Genomic DNA, 14,258 nt, shown 5'->3' on the forward strand with positions numbered 1-14,258 from the left:
ATTTCTGACTAAAAATGAATATTTATGTATCGTACAGTAACGTCTTGGTACCAACAAGATTACACATTCAAAAAAGCCACATTTATCAAAACGACATTCCATTTAAAAAAGTGATTTACAATTTCTCAGAGAACTGTCAGTTTCCGTTCTATCTAATTATTTTTTTTATATTTCCGTCGAAATAAGTTTGCTTTGCTTCGTGTTAAATTTAAATGAATTGATAAGAACACTCACCATATGCATTGCTGTCACGGGTTCCACATCCGCCCCGTTGAACTTGTTGGCCTTGAAGACGGCCTGCTTATCCCAGTCGGTCCAGTAGACGCTATCCTCAAAGGTGGTGATGGAGAAGGGATGTTTCAGGTATTCATGGGAGGAAAGAACATTCCGCCTTTGTGATCCATCGTAATTGGACGACGAAATGGAGTTTAGTTTGCCGTCCACCCAGTAGAGGCGTTTATGAACCAAATCCAAAGTGATGCCATTTGGCCACTTGACATCATAGGTGATAATGGCAGTGCGTTGGGAGCCATCCATTCCCGCCCTTTCAATGCGAGGGGATGCCCCCCAGTCGGACCAGTACATCCAACCGTCGATGGGGTCTAAGGCAATAGAACGGGGAATGTCCAGTGAATCCTCCACTAGGACCTTGCCCATGCTGCCCTCGAAGTTGGTCAGTTCAATAGTGCACTTGACTGTGTCCGTATAGTAGACATGGTTGTAGATCCAGTCTACAGCCAGGCCATCGGAGGTCACGGAGGATTTAGTCAGCACCACAGTTCTCTCATTACCCTCATCAATGGGAGCCTTGTAGATACTCTGCGTGGTAACATCGCTCCAGAAGATCATACCGGTGCGGAAGACAAAGTCCAATGCAGTGGCTGATTTTGTACTATTAACAATGGATGTCATTTCCGGACGATCGAGTGCTATTTTCCGGATATCATGGCGCCTGGCCAAGAGCAGGGAGGCATGACCTTCACTGGCCTTGCATCTGGTGTGATTTTTCAGTACTCTCATGTAGCCCGCCTCGCACTCGCACTTGAAGGCTCCAATCTCGTTGACGCACACCTGAGAACAAATACCAGGAGTCTCACACTCATCGATGTCCACACAAGTGTGGTTATCAGCGGCCAATTTGTAGCCATCGTGGCATTCGCATCGGTAGCCCACCTCCTGATTCACACATTTGTGCATGCAGCCGCCATTCTTGGTGGCACACTCGTTAATGTTACACTTTCCTGCCGGCTCATCCTCGCCATTCGGACAGTCTTTCCTACGGTCACAGACCTTGCCAATCGGGATACACTGACCACCGCCGCAATCGAATTCGTTCGTCGCATTGCAAATCTTCACTGGCGCACTGATGTTACACTTCCTCTCGTCGCTGCCATCTGCACAGTTCTTTTCCCCGTTACAGGTCAAGTGACCGGCGATGCAGCTGCGATCATCGCACTGGAACTGATCCGGACGACACGCTGGCTTCCCGCAACGTGTTGGCGACTCATCCTCTCCATCCGGACAGTCTTCCTCGCCATCGCAAACCCATTGCTTAAGCAGGCAAGTGATATGATCCGAACACTGAAACTCGTCCCTGCTGCAGAAGTTAAGCGTTGGGGTGATGGTGCAGTTTTGCTATTTAATGGTAAAGAAAAGAGATGGATGTTAATTACATAGTGTTGTCGTCTAAATAACAAAACAATGTTTAGTACTACATTTTTGATAAGGTCGCCCTTTAAACAGGCATTCCCTTGAAAGATGAATCTGTACGCGAGGCGAGGATAAAGGAAGTTAACTTTACTGCTGCTACAACAGTTTGCTTTTCTTGTTAAGTGCCAACCAAATATTCAGGCAGCTAAGCCCGGTTCACAAACATACACACATACATGTACCCAAGCCCCTATGCACCAGCACATATCCATATACATATGCATGTATATGTATGTACAGGTCCCTGTGGCCACTGCCTGCATTTTTTGTGTTGCATACTTTTAGGAGATGCCAGAAAGCATTTTCTACATTTTATACGCTTTGCGGAAAAGAGTATCGCAGACTAATGTGTCTATATATTTATAATTTCTATTTCAGTTTTATATTTACACTTTTTAAAGAAATATAAAATATCATATATAGCAAAAATACATATCTACAAAATGCAAAAAATCCAAAAACATAAATGTCTTAAAGGGTATTTACTAAACCTTGTATTTGAATAGTTTTCCGTTCTGTTTTTATTGCTATTCGGTGGCGTGCAATTTCGGGCACCACCCTTCTGACAACAAAAGCCATGCGTCATACATATAAATGTTTATGGGAAACAGTTGCCGACATGGTCCTCGTCGTCGTTGCCAGTTTTGAATAATGCTCGCGTCTTGCATAATTTATGCTTCCTAGCTCCTTCCATATAAATACATATTTATATGCGAGGGCTGTTAAACAAATCTCCATGTGTGTGTGTGTGTATGTGTGTGTGGTTTGATAATGTGTTCATATCAATTTTCATTGCAAGTTGAAGGTAAGGGAAACGATTTCGTGAGCTCTTACATTGAGAAAACAAATATTTCTTACTAACTTTATTTATTTAAACTAACATTAAATGTCATATTATAGCAATACTAAAGTTATATCCAAAAGTGTATATCCCATTTTCGAATAATTTAATTTTGTTTTGAACTCACCTTCTCATCCTCTCCATGCGGGCAGTCGTTGTCCCCGTCGCAGACCCATTCCAAGGGAATGCAGTTGCCACCGGGGCAAGTAAAGGAATTGGGATCACATTTTGGCTTTTCATTGCAGTTCATTTCATCCATCATATTGCCGCAATCATCGTCCTCGTCGCACTTAAAGCGATTTTGAATGCAACGTCCGTTGCCGCAGGCAAACTCATCCGAGCGACACGTCCTATCTGCACCAAGATAATTTCAATAATTAGCTTTCTTCTTTCAAGGAATATATGAAGTGGGAGGATTTGGTGATTAGTGTGTGTATATGTGTAGATGGGATGAGGAAATGCCTTAACCACAAAGGACAACGCTTTGAGGCGGGAAAATGTGCTTGGTCAAGTTAGGAAAAAGGGAAAAAGCCAACACCATTACAAAAATTACCAACAAACAAAGAATGCATATAGGAAATGGTAGAGATGTGAAAGTGACAACAACAGAAACAGGGCAAACACAACAAACTAAAGTGTTCCCTCTGCATCCCATTTGTGTGTCTGTGTGTGCGTAAATATTTGAGCTTTATTGCATACGAGTTTCAGCATGGCATTACACACAAGTCTTCGGGAAATGTGTGCATGACACAGTCGAGTGCAGGGGGTGTGTAGTACACTATAGCATATAGGAAAAAAATACCAAACCAACACCAAAACAAAAGCAGTGAAAAAATCTAAGATAAATTCGGTTATTATTGCAACCAACACGTAAGCAAAGTGCAAAAGCAAGCTAAGAAATATATTCGGTTTTTGGCTTACTGCACATCGCCTCATCGCTTCCATCGCGACAATCCTTGCTCTGATCGCACATCCAGGACAAGGGAATGCATTCGCCCCCGCCCGACTTGCAGGCAAACTGCTCGGGCGAACATGTTGGGGTTCCTTAAAAAAACAGATTTGGTTACTTTTTGATTCAAATGCCAATTTTCTGAAAAATATTTTATGTAGAAAAAGATAATTTCGAAAAATCAAATTTGCTTTTAAATTTGTAAAACACTATATTATTATTAAATATCATTATTATTTTATATTTTTCTTTGACAATAATTTTCATTTCCAGAAAAAATCTAACAAAATCCAGTGTACCGTCTTCAAGGCCATAATCATAAAGGACCCCTGGAAAAACCCACTAACTGTCTGGCTAATGGGATTTTGTCTTGCTGAGATAGGAAACGCGCCTTAAACTAGGCAACCGAGGGCTGTCCTGTAATTAAGTTTATAAGCAGCTGCCATATAAAAGGGGGCGGGGCAGCAACCGTTCTCCAAGTGATAAACATAGTTGTCATACCAACACACACAGGCACACTCACACAGTCACAACCATTCGGGGGCTAAACAGTTGGCATTTTATCTAGGCAGTAATTAAGACATTATCAGACAACACTCCATAAAGTTAAAACGCACACATGCGTATGCATTAAAGCAATTATCGCAGACACTCGCACGCTGGAACTTCCATTGAAGTTATCCTTGCCAAAGGAGCGGACATTAAACAAAGCTGACAACACTCCCACATACACATACGCATACACATACACTAACATGCATATAGAACACACACGCTGGCACATTAAAACGCTTGTGTTTAACCCTTAATGCTTATTAGTATGCCAGTTCTTCGTGCCTCGCTTTCGTGCTTTCTTTCGTTTGCTTTCTTTCTTTCACTCTTTCATTGCCTACCGCATGGTCCTTTGTCTCACGCTGTGTGCCTGCGTGGGTGTGTTTCTGTGTGTGATTTTCGCTGATATGATTATGTACATACAACCCCGCTGTTCCTGCGTGGGTGTGTGTGTGTGTTAGCAATAAAATCTTATGGTTGAGCCACACATTTGAATATGCTTTTTGGCGTTTTGTCTACCTCTTCCTGCCCCCTCCTTCCTTTGTCATTGGTCTTGGGCATCCTGTCTATTTGTTTACCGTTTACACGTGCATAGCGTACGGCGTACGGCGGAAATTTCTGACATCGTTGCAAATAAATTAATTTATTATTATTCTCTTCTTGGCATTCGCCATTTTTGGCGGTTGCTTAGCATGTACAACGCGTCGTATGCGTGATACGCCTTTAATTGGAATTTACTGTGACCAGCTTACTGAATTTATTTCTCGTTTGCCTGCTGAATATTTACAGAAATTGCCAGGATGCCACCGAAAATATTCCCAAAATTTGTTTAAATTATGTTTTTTTTATTTGTTTGTTTATAAATTGCTTCTGTTAAATAAATACCATTTTTGCAAGCTTTTGACTAGGAATATATTCTTGATAGCTAAGCTTGTTGTGGTTAAGCTGGTAGAATTTCAAATAAATAAAATCATAATCCTAAACAAAGCAGTTTTAGATTAGCAATTAAGTTACTCTTTTTGGATTTGCATTGAAATATATTTTGGTTATAGACTTCCCCTATCATTGGGCATGTTAGCCCTCTTTTCACTCATTTTCCATAATTAAAAGGCAACTCGAACATTGAAATCATTTTCTGTTAAGCATCATTCATATGCAGTTGAAAATACTTTTCGATTATTTCGTTTTCCCCCATGCACCTCATATATATACATATATTCAATTATCCAATATCATTTTGCCAACCATAATTTATGGCTTCATTAAATTCTCCATCGTTGGCCAGAGAAAACATTCACCAGGGGCTTTTTATATATTTTTATATAGATATATGAGTGTGTGTGTGTGTGTAACATATATAAAACTTTCCATTTTTATCCATTCGAAGGTAACTACTTGGCTGAATGGACGTTTCAGTTCTCGTGCGTCCATGGGGACTCAGCTTACTTCTCGGCTTCGTCTTTTGTGAGTCCTGGCAGAATCAATTTGCTATCGTGGGGTCACAGTCAACGGACCAACGGAAGGAGGGTCCTTCCTCGCACACACACACACTCGCACACACATCCTTACCGAACTTGGGCATTGTATTCAATAGCATTTTCTTGTTATCTGACGCCAAACCTCATATACTTGCAATTTGATTTTAATTTTATTTAAAATGCTTTTTAGACCATGTACAAGACATGTCCTGGTCGAGTGCAGCAGCCACGCCCGCCTCCGTTTCCGCCTCGGCCTTCAGTCCCACCCGGCACTTGAAAGCCAATGAAGCTTAATGCCTTTTGTGGGGCAGTTTGCGTTTTGTTTATTGTTCAGTTTCTCCCTCTCTCTGCTTCCCCTTGGCTCCTTTTGTTCGACGGGGGGGAACGCCAAGTTTTCCCCATAATGGTAAACAAAGATATGAAGAGTCCGAGTGGAGTGTTAAATGGAATTAAATAACGGGGCGGGGACTATAACGGCAAATAGCCGTTTTAAAGGGAGAACACTGTAATCCTTGCAGTGCCCGAAATAAACCAAGTTAAATTAAGATTCACAAGGGTAACCGGGTAAAAGCAGAAATGTCAACAAGGTTTGATGACGATTTTAAAGCACATAAAAGTCATAAAAAGACACACACATATCCATTCACATGGGCAGACGTAGGTTTATGCTCACTCAGCGAACAGCTGTAATCAACAGAATAGTATGGCATTGTTTTGTATGGTACTACTGAGTATTCCTTAGTAAAAAAGATAAAGAGTATGCTCGAAATAGAAAACAAATCTTGTGTGTAACTTATAGAGAAAACAATATACTGATAGAGTAGGAATGGGAGGAAGGCAGAGCTTCCACTTCCGCAAATGAGAAAAACAAAAACAGCATATGAAAACTAGAAAACCTATTATCATAAGAATTCCTTAACATATTGAGTTTAAATTTTGTTAAGAAATACTAAATATTATTTCCTTAACAAAGCTTCTAATATTGTGAGCACAACTGTAGGTCCTGGCCTCCTGGTAGCCAACCACTGAGCCATCAGTCCCAGCGTATAAACCACAGGCTCAATTTGGAGCTGCGTTCGCTTTTTGATTACCGGTTTTTATTTTCATCAAGGATAACATCATAAAAATAGCATCATTTTTTCAATTACAGCGCTGAAATTCCGTCCAACATAAAAACATTTTCGCTCTTCTCCTTCGCCAGGCACTCTCTCTCTCTCTCTCTCTCTCTCTCTGTCTCTGGTTTTTATTTTTTTCTTTATATAGTTGGGAAATTGTGTCACAGACAATAAACCACTAAACAAGTTACTGTGTAAGAAAAATGGCGAGGAATAAAGTGAAAAGCGGAAAAGCGGGAAACTACGCCCAGAAATAAAGAGAAGTGAGCCTAATGCATAAATATAAATTAGTTCCGCCGATGGTCACATCACGATACTGTCCTCAAGGAGTGACATTAATTTATGGCCTGGTCAGTCCCTGGCAAGTCATAAAGTCACTTTTTTATGTTGGCATCTCTTTCTCCCTCTGCAGTCTCTCATGGGGCATGTATTTAAATTTCGATTAAGTGACTTTGCTCTTTCCTCTCGTTTTTAGTAATGGACAAATCCTCCAGTTAGTATGCAAATGTTTGAAGGAATGAAAGGAATTCGCTTCCTTTTCGCTTACTGCGACAATTCAGCTCGTCAGATCCATCGCGGCAATCATCGTCAAGATCACAGATGAATTCCCGGTGTATACATTGCTCACCATTGTGGCACATCATCATATCAGAGGAGCAACGACTCCCTGTATTATCACATTTTCATATTATTAAAGGTTAAAGCTACTTTTGATTTTTAATTTTTTTAAAAATATATGATTTCTACCCGCACAGATCTTAAATCCGAAATTACCATTCAAAATCGATTTAACAGCGTTTGAATTACTTTAGCAATCGCTTATAGCCAATATCTACTGCTTATATCAAATATAATGTCTAACACTTACGGCACTTGGACTCCGATTCGTCGCTTCCATCGGCACAGTCATTCTCCCGATCGCAGACCCATCGCCCCGGAATGCATTTTCCGTTGCCACAGCGGAATTGGTCCTCGCTGCAAGTCGATTCTGCAAGGGTAAATGTTTGAAATCAATTTTACATAACTGCTGGAGATAATGGCTTCGATAGAATATTCCCATTTCCATATATATATATATATGCACACACCAGCTTGGCTTTGAAACTTTTAATGCTCGAATGGTTAAGTGTGTCAAAAATAAATGTGATTTTTATGTTCCTGCGGCTTCCGCTTTAGCTTTTGTTTTATGCTTTAGTGGCAATAGTTTTTGTGCCATTTTATGCTTATTTTATTTTATGACTTTTCTCGTTTAGATGGACCAGAAGAAAGTCTCTTTAAAGGGCCAACACATATTACAAATATTTCAGGATGCTCTGCTCGAAGGATATCAATTTGTCTTGCCTGACTGACTGATGGCAATGCAATTAAAAGATAATAGGAATTCCTGATGAAGTTAGCTTTTGCTCGTTAAACAATTGACAGCAGAATCTAATGGTAGCTACTGTTGGGAAAATATATTTATTAAAAGACAAGGATTTTATTCAACTTATTTAAAGTGGCAATAATCTGGAAATTTAAAGGTGGTTTAAATGTGGAATAGCAAAACGGTAGCTTGCTTTCCTGTCATATGAAATACATAGCGAAAATGATTTATTTTTAATTTAGTTACTTTTTAATTTCAAAAGTAGTCACACCAATTAACTTCCTACTCCGTCGCAAGATAGTCTTCATATATATTATTCCCTTAATATTCAGACTGATGCATTTTCCCCAATGCGTTTCCCAAATGTTGCACCTTTTGTAAGCTCCTACAAGAGTGTCGACAATTGGGCGCTTAATTCAAACGAATTCCTTTGAATGACATCTGCATTTGGTTGAACATGACTTTAAGGGGATCCTTGACTGCTGCGCTGAGAGAAGTTTGCAACCCACCAGGCCCGGGAGTCGTTTGCAATAAACTTAAGCCCAACTTTTGTGGCAGTCCCGAACTCCGGCACAAACTGTAGTCCCCGTTAACACCAAACCCCCTCAAAATCCAAACCCCAAACCGAAAAACCAGACCCAAAGTGGATGCCAAAACCTAGGGGACTCAGACACACAGCCGCCGCAGTGCGAAAAATGCGCATCACGTCCTGCGTTTTGCGTTTGGCGGGACCCGGGAAATTGGGAAATGGAAACTCTTAGAGCTGGAATGGCGAAACGTTCGGGGATGTATTTACCTAGACAGCGGCATTTAGCGCTCAGAAAAAAAAAGGAAACATTAAAAAGAGCTGGATAAGGGGTATAAATTGCTCGGGAGTTTCTGGCGGGGGATAAAGTCTGCTTTTGGGTTGATTTAGTCTAGTCTTATTGAAGGAAAGCTTTTGCGAAAGTCAAAAGAAAACCATAAAATATATAAATTATGTTAATTGTAAAAAACTTCCGAATTTATCTTCAGTAGTTTAAGCTTCTTCTATACATGTATATTAAAGATTTATTTATTGAAGCATAAATAGTCTGTCATCAGCAGAAAATTACACACAAAATTAAGGACATTATCCTGGTCTAACGCAGAAACAGACATTTCTCACAAGCAATTTGTTTTTCTTTATTACACGTGAAGAAAATAGATGATATATATATGTAAAATATATAAAGATAAATAATACTTGAGAAAGTAACCAAAAACATTGACAAATTTCCTATTTCATTTAGAAATTTGTCTCTTAAATCGTTGCTTAAAAAATCGAATTTTTATGCAACCAAAATGGCCAGTTTTTTGGCCAAAAATTTATGCTACCAAATCTCGACGTTGATCTTTGGCGAACTCCATTTATATATATATCTAAATAAATATATGCAGTTTTTGTTCCTGTGCCTAAAAGCACTTTTCGCAGCTGCTTTGCCACTTGCCACCCAGATGCAAACTTCATTATTTACAGTCTGCCGCGTCGCGACAACGTGGGGCCCAAGGTATGGTGGGTTTTTGCGGGCTGTTACGAGTGGGTGTTCCTGCCAGACAGCCTCTTAATTCCCTTTAGCCCAGGTGGGGAAGTGGCAAAACGCCCCCTCACAGATTATGCAATTCATTTAAAGTGCTTTTGCTGCCTGCGAGGGGGTGAAAATCTGACGACACCTTCGGCGATAATGAATGGCACACCTGGTCGCCAAAGTCGACGTCTATCTGACTTCTCACAAATATTTATTAAACTCCAGTGCAACACTTTGATTCGAGGACGAACGTGTGGTGAAGAAGGCAGGGGAAGGGGAGTGATCACAAATTGAGGTTCCCAACTGGCGGCAACAGAAGTGAGAAAGTCAGCCGACTTAAGCCAAAGCAAATACATCGAAAACTTTCCATACACTGAGACACCGAGAACTAACCAAACGTTGGGAAAAGTTTTCCGGGTAACAATGCAGGAGATTCTCTCCACTTTCCAGGACAACAACAGTCCCCAAGCTCATTTACAGGCCGAAAGCTTGGTGATAGAAAAAGTTGCCTTGTACTTGGGAAGTGTCCAAGGGAAATGGGTGGAAAAGTTTTTGCGGTCATTCATCGATTTGGCGCATTAAAAGTTTTTTGATATTTGCCGTTTTCCAATATCCTCTTTACCGCCTGCCATGCCCCATATTGCAAATGTATTTTGTTAATATTAATGTAAGGATTAAGGCGGTTTAAGTTTGTGATAACTTCTATATTTTTTCAAATCTAATATTCACGTTCATAGAAAACGAAACTAAAGAAAAGAAAAGATATAAAACGAAATATTTGTATTGATTCCTGGGGCAGAACTTGGGGGTTTGGGAAGATGTCCTAATGAAGTTTGTCTGTCTGCCAGAGCATAAATTGAATTGTCCGATTCATTTAAACGGCGGAAAGCAAAGAAAAAAAAAATGAAAAACAGGAGGAAAATAAGAAAAATGCGAAAGTGAATTTCACTTTAGCTCGACTGACTGACTCACTCCACCTGACCCTCGTCTCCTACTGCCCCTTTTCGGTCTTCCTGTCTCGTCTCAATAAATAAATGAAAAAATTGTGCCACAGTTAAGGGGATTTTCCTTTTTCACTGTTTACAATTGTTTTTCTCTCCTACCGCCCTCCAACCTCCTTGCTTTTTATTTATTTATTTTGTGCCTTTGTTTAGAGAAGTATCTTCTTCCGTACACAGCGGGTTGTGTCGTAAAAAAAGGCTCGCCGCTTGTTGTTTATGGCACCTTTTTCCACTTTATTGAAGTTGTACTCCGCCTCAAGTATTTCAATATAAAAAAAGAGCAGGCAAATGGGGCAGCTAAAGGTTTGTTTTTCGTTTTTTTTTCGTCCTGCGAGCATGAGACAATGTCGGGCATCATAAATCATTCGCTGAACAGACACTGAGAGTCGCTCTAATGAGTCAAAGTTTCATGTTTCATATGGTTTCTAACAACTGTTGCTGAATATTCGGTCAGTGCAATAAATACCCTTGGAATCGCAGTTTAAATGTTTGCCAATTTATATGTTAAATAAACTTGTTTTGAGGAAAGCCAAGCAAACAAATTGAAACGCGAAAATGGGAAAGAGAAGAGCCGGAGCCGTGAAATATTCGAAAAGTAATACCAATTTCGATGGATTCCTTGGCCAACTTAGGATAGAGCCAATTCGATGGATTGCTGCGCTTAAAAATGTGCGGAATACATAATTTATGGCTTTTTGGGAAAGGACAAGGATTTGGTAGCACGGAACAAGGCCAAGGATGTGTGACTGAAGTTATCTTAGACCCGCAGTCGAGGCACATATATGTATATAGGGGATTCAGCTTCTCACTCTTCTCATTTTTTCTTTTTGAATTTTTCCTTGAGTGGGTGGCAGGCTTATCAGCTGTCTGATTTTTTCCAAATGCCGTGCTGTATGAATATTTATGCCCTCGATATCGAGCACTAGCGAGCACCCATGACCAATATGTATGGCAGCCATGGCACATTGTGTAAGAGCTGCTTAAAAGTCGGCGAGCATCTTCGCTGTCTTCTGTCCTTGGTCTTGCTCTCTCTAGCTCTTTACGCGGCGTATGGGTAATATGGCGAAGTGGGGCAACGTGGCGTATGAGAACAGGGCACTTAACGCGCTCCTCTAATGCCTTGGATCAGCCCTGTTGTTAATGGCCATCCTCAGTTTAGTTGCCTATAAGTTATTTATTTATTTACTGACTTCTTAGACATTTTTTTTGTCATCTCTCTACGGTCTCATTCCGAAGAATTGGAATCGATTTCCGCCCACTTCCCGCACCACGCCCAGGCATAAAAGATTACACCCACTCAACGATTACGCCGTACAGACAGTAGCAGTTACAGTTAATTGAAAATCACTTGAAGCGGGCTTTGTTATCGAAAAAACTTTGACCAAACACATCCCGATTGGATGTTTTTCCAGTTTCATTGGAAGTATATATATATAGTATCGGGATTATTCACAAACGACATTAACATTTCACAACCAGAAAAACCCAGACTTATCATGTTTTGACTGACCTTTTGTCTATTTGTTAATTTCCTTATTTGACGGAATGTCTAACAACTGATAGGAATGCAAAAATATATTATAATCTTATTTCTTGAAAAAAACATTTCGAAATCAGGTTGGACTCAAAATTAAGACCTAGTTTAATGTTATTATAGAATATTTTTTAAAGAATAACTTACATTTATATAAAATAGTAAAAAAAAGAGAAAACTAAACGTTTTCGCTATCTTAATCTGATTGTTAATAAGATTTACGGGTATTATCTTCCCACAACCATAACCGATTTCCCCTATTCATACCCCATTCATTGGCACTGGAAGCCTGTTGTGGCGCTAATCCGATGATGAGCAGCAGAAAGAAGCAGCCCAGGATGCTGCGTATTGGTCCCATGTTGGTTCTTTCGGAGGCTCTACTGTAGGCTATACGGTGATAATGTTCTTGCCTAAGTGCTCCGCTGAATTATTAAATTAAACTGCCGTTTATTCGGGTTTGTTGTTCCACGCGAATGTTTGCACTGGGCTCCCTGTTAGCGAGCGTGTAATCATAATTATTTTAAATGGCAGTCAAGTGGTCGGTCGGCCAGCAAAAATGGCAACCGGAAACATCAAAACTGGCAGTAGCTTCAAAGTAGGCAACAGTTTTTCGCATAATGAAATATTTACAAAATGTATGTCGGAAAATCGTAAATTTGTTTAATGTGAATTTTATTATTTTTTATTAGTTTATATATTTATAAATATTTCACTCTGTTTTCCTGGTTAATTTGTCTATTATTCAGTTTGTCAATATTCATTAAGCCGCAATTGTTCTGTATTTTTTTTGCGCAAATTTAACAATTTTTGTTATTTCTCTATTTTATTATTATTTTCTTTAATTAAATACTTGAATTATATAAAATAATGGTTCTGAACTTTGCGACTAAATATTTGCACATCCTATCTTTAGTTTTTGCATTTAAATATGCTGCTGCTTTCGTTTCGTAAAATATTTAATTATATTTCATGTTTTGTTCTTATTGCTTGTTCAGTTTTCACATTTCCCGGGCATTTAACGCTTTAATTAAGCCACTTTTTCCATGTCTGCTTGTCTGATTTTTGTTGAATAATTATTAATGTGGTCGCTTTATCAGAACTTCACATAATCCCCGCTTGAAACATTTTTTCAACTTTTCATTCGAGTTACGTTAAGCCGTGTTGAGTGTTTACATTTAATTGCAATTTTGTACTTTGACATGGCGACGGCAGGAATTATGACGCTCACAAACTCCCACACACACAACAGTGAATTTTAAATGAAAATTAATAAATATAAATAAAAATTATAACGGATTAACTAGCAGGAAAAGTGTGTGATGATTTAATATGATTCATTTGGGGCCGTAATTCAAAGTGCTTCTTAGGTGGCAAGTCTGTGGTCCTTTGGCTTGCATTCGGTGTCAAGTTCATGCAATCCAATGCAAAACAAAGACCAAATCTTGGCTAAATCAGAGCAGAATTATACCAGCCCGTAAAGAGCGTTCATAAGAGATGTATTTTCTGCCCCGAAAACAAAATAAAAGAGAGGGCAAGTGGCTTAAACGAAAATGTAATAAAAAGTGGCGCGCAGAAGCGTGAAAAAAACACAAAAAACGGAAAAGGAAAAGCGCGCACACAGACGCACACATCGGCACTGCGGAAAAGCTTCCGTTTTTTGGGGGGAAAAGCTGCTGTTGGTTCTGTTGCTTTGATGCCTTTTGATGTTACCGCCAAAGAGACGCCAACAAACTGTTTTCAGTCTGTCGGCCTATTTGGCCTTGCCATTGATTTTTGCTGGCCCACAAACAGCTGTTTAATTATTATTATTTTTTTTTATTATTCTTTAATAATTAATTTAATATATTTTTATATTATTAAATTTTAGTTTTATTTAAAAATTACTTTTAAACTCGAAGAATTTAGTCACTGGATTTACGAAAATTTTTCTTTTGCGAAAATGTTTGAGTTTTTGCCGCTTCTGAGTCCTGAAATCTCAGTTATCCTGACCGGATTGCACACACGTCCGTTTCTTTGCAGAGTCCGATGCAAACTGAGCTGTGTTATTTGGTCCTCCTTTCATTTGACCAGATGTACTAGAACCAAACGACTCGCAGACTCCGCTGCAGAAGCTTACACTCGGAATGATAACAGCTCCGCTCAAAGCTCTCACTCACAACTTAATCTCA

At 39.5% G+C, this 14,258-nt stretch overlaps 1 protein-coding gene across 9 annotated transcripts in view; it reads right to left on the reverse strand.

Annotated features, from left to right (window-relative positions):
- Positions 1–14,258, reverse strand: part of LOC108113580 (low-density lipoprotein receptor) — a 33,746-nt gene that overhangs the window by 7,780 nt on the left and 11,708 nt on the right. For 3 of the 9 annotated variants that reach the window (XM_017224202.2, XM_017224204.2, XM_017224201.2), the window contains exons 4-7: positions 7,514–7,633; positions 3,473–3,595; positions 2,679–2,905; positions 235–1,635 (exon numbers count right to left, since the gene is read on the reverse strand). In XM_017224202.2, coding sequence (XP_017079691.2) covers positions 235–1,635; positions 2,679–2,905; positions 3,473–3,595; positions 7,514–7,633 — 1,871 coding nt within the window. Of the gene's footprint in view, positions 1–234; positions 1,636–2,678; positions 2,906–3,472; positions 3,596–7,192; positions 7,313–7,513; positions 7,634–12,357; positions 14,133–14,258 lie in introns of those variants that run through there. The other 6 variants (XM_017224208.2, XM_017224207.2, XM_017224205.2 and 3 more) reach the window with 4 other exon arrangements.

This window comes from Drosophila eugracilis, unplaced genomic scaffold (assembly GCF_018153835.1).
Source record: "Drosophila eugracilis isolate 14026-0451.02 unplaced genomic scaffold, ASM1815383v1 contig_367, whole genome shotgun sequence".
Taxonomy (NCBI): Eukaryota; Metazoa; Arthropoda; class Insecta; order Diptera; family Drosophilidae; genus Drosophila; species Drosophila eugracilis.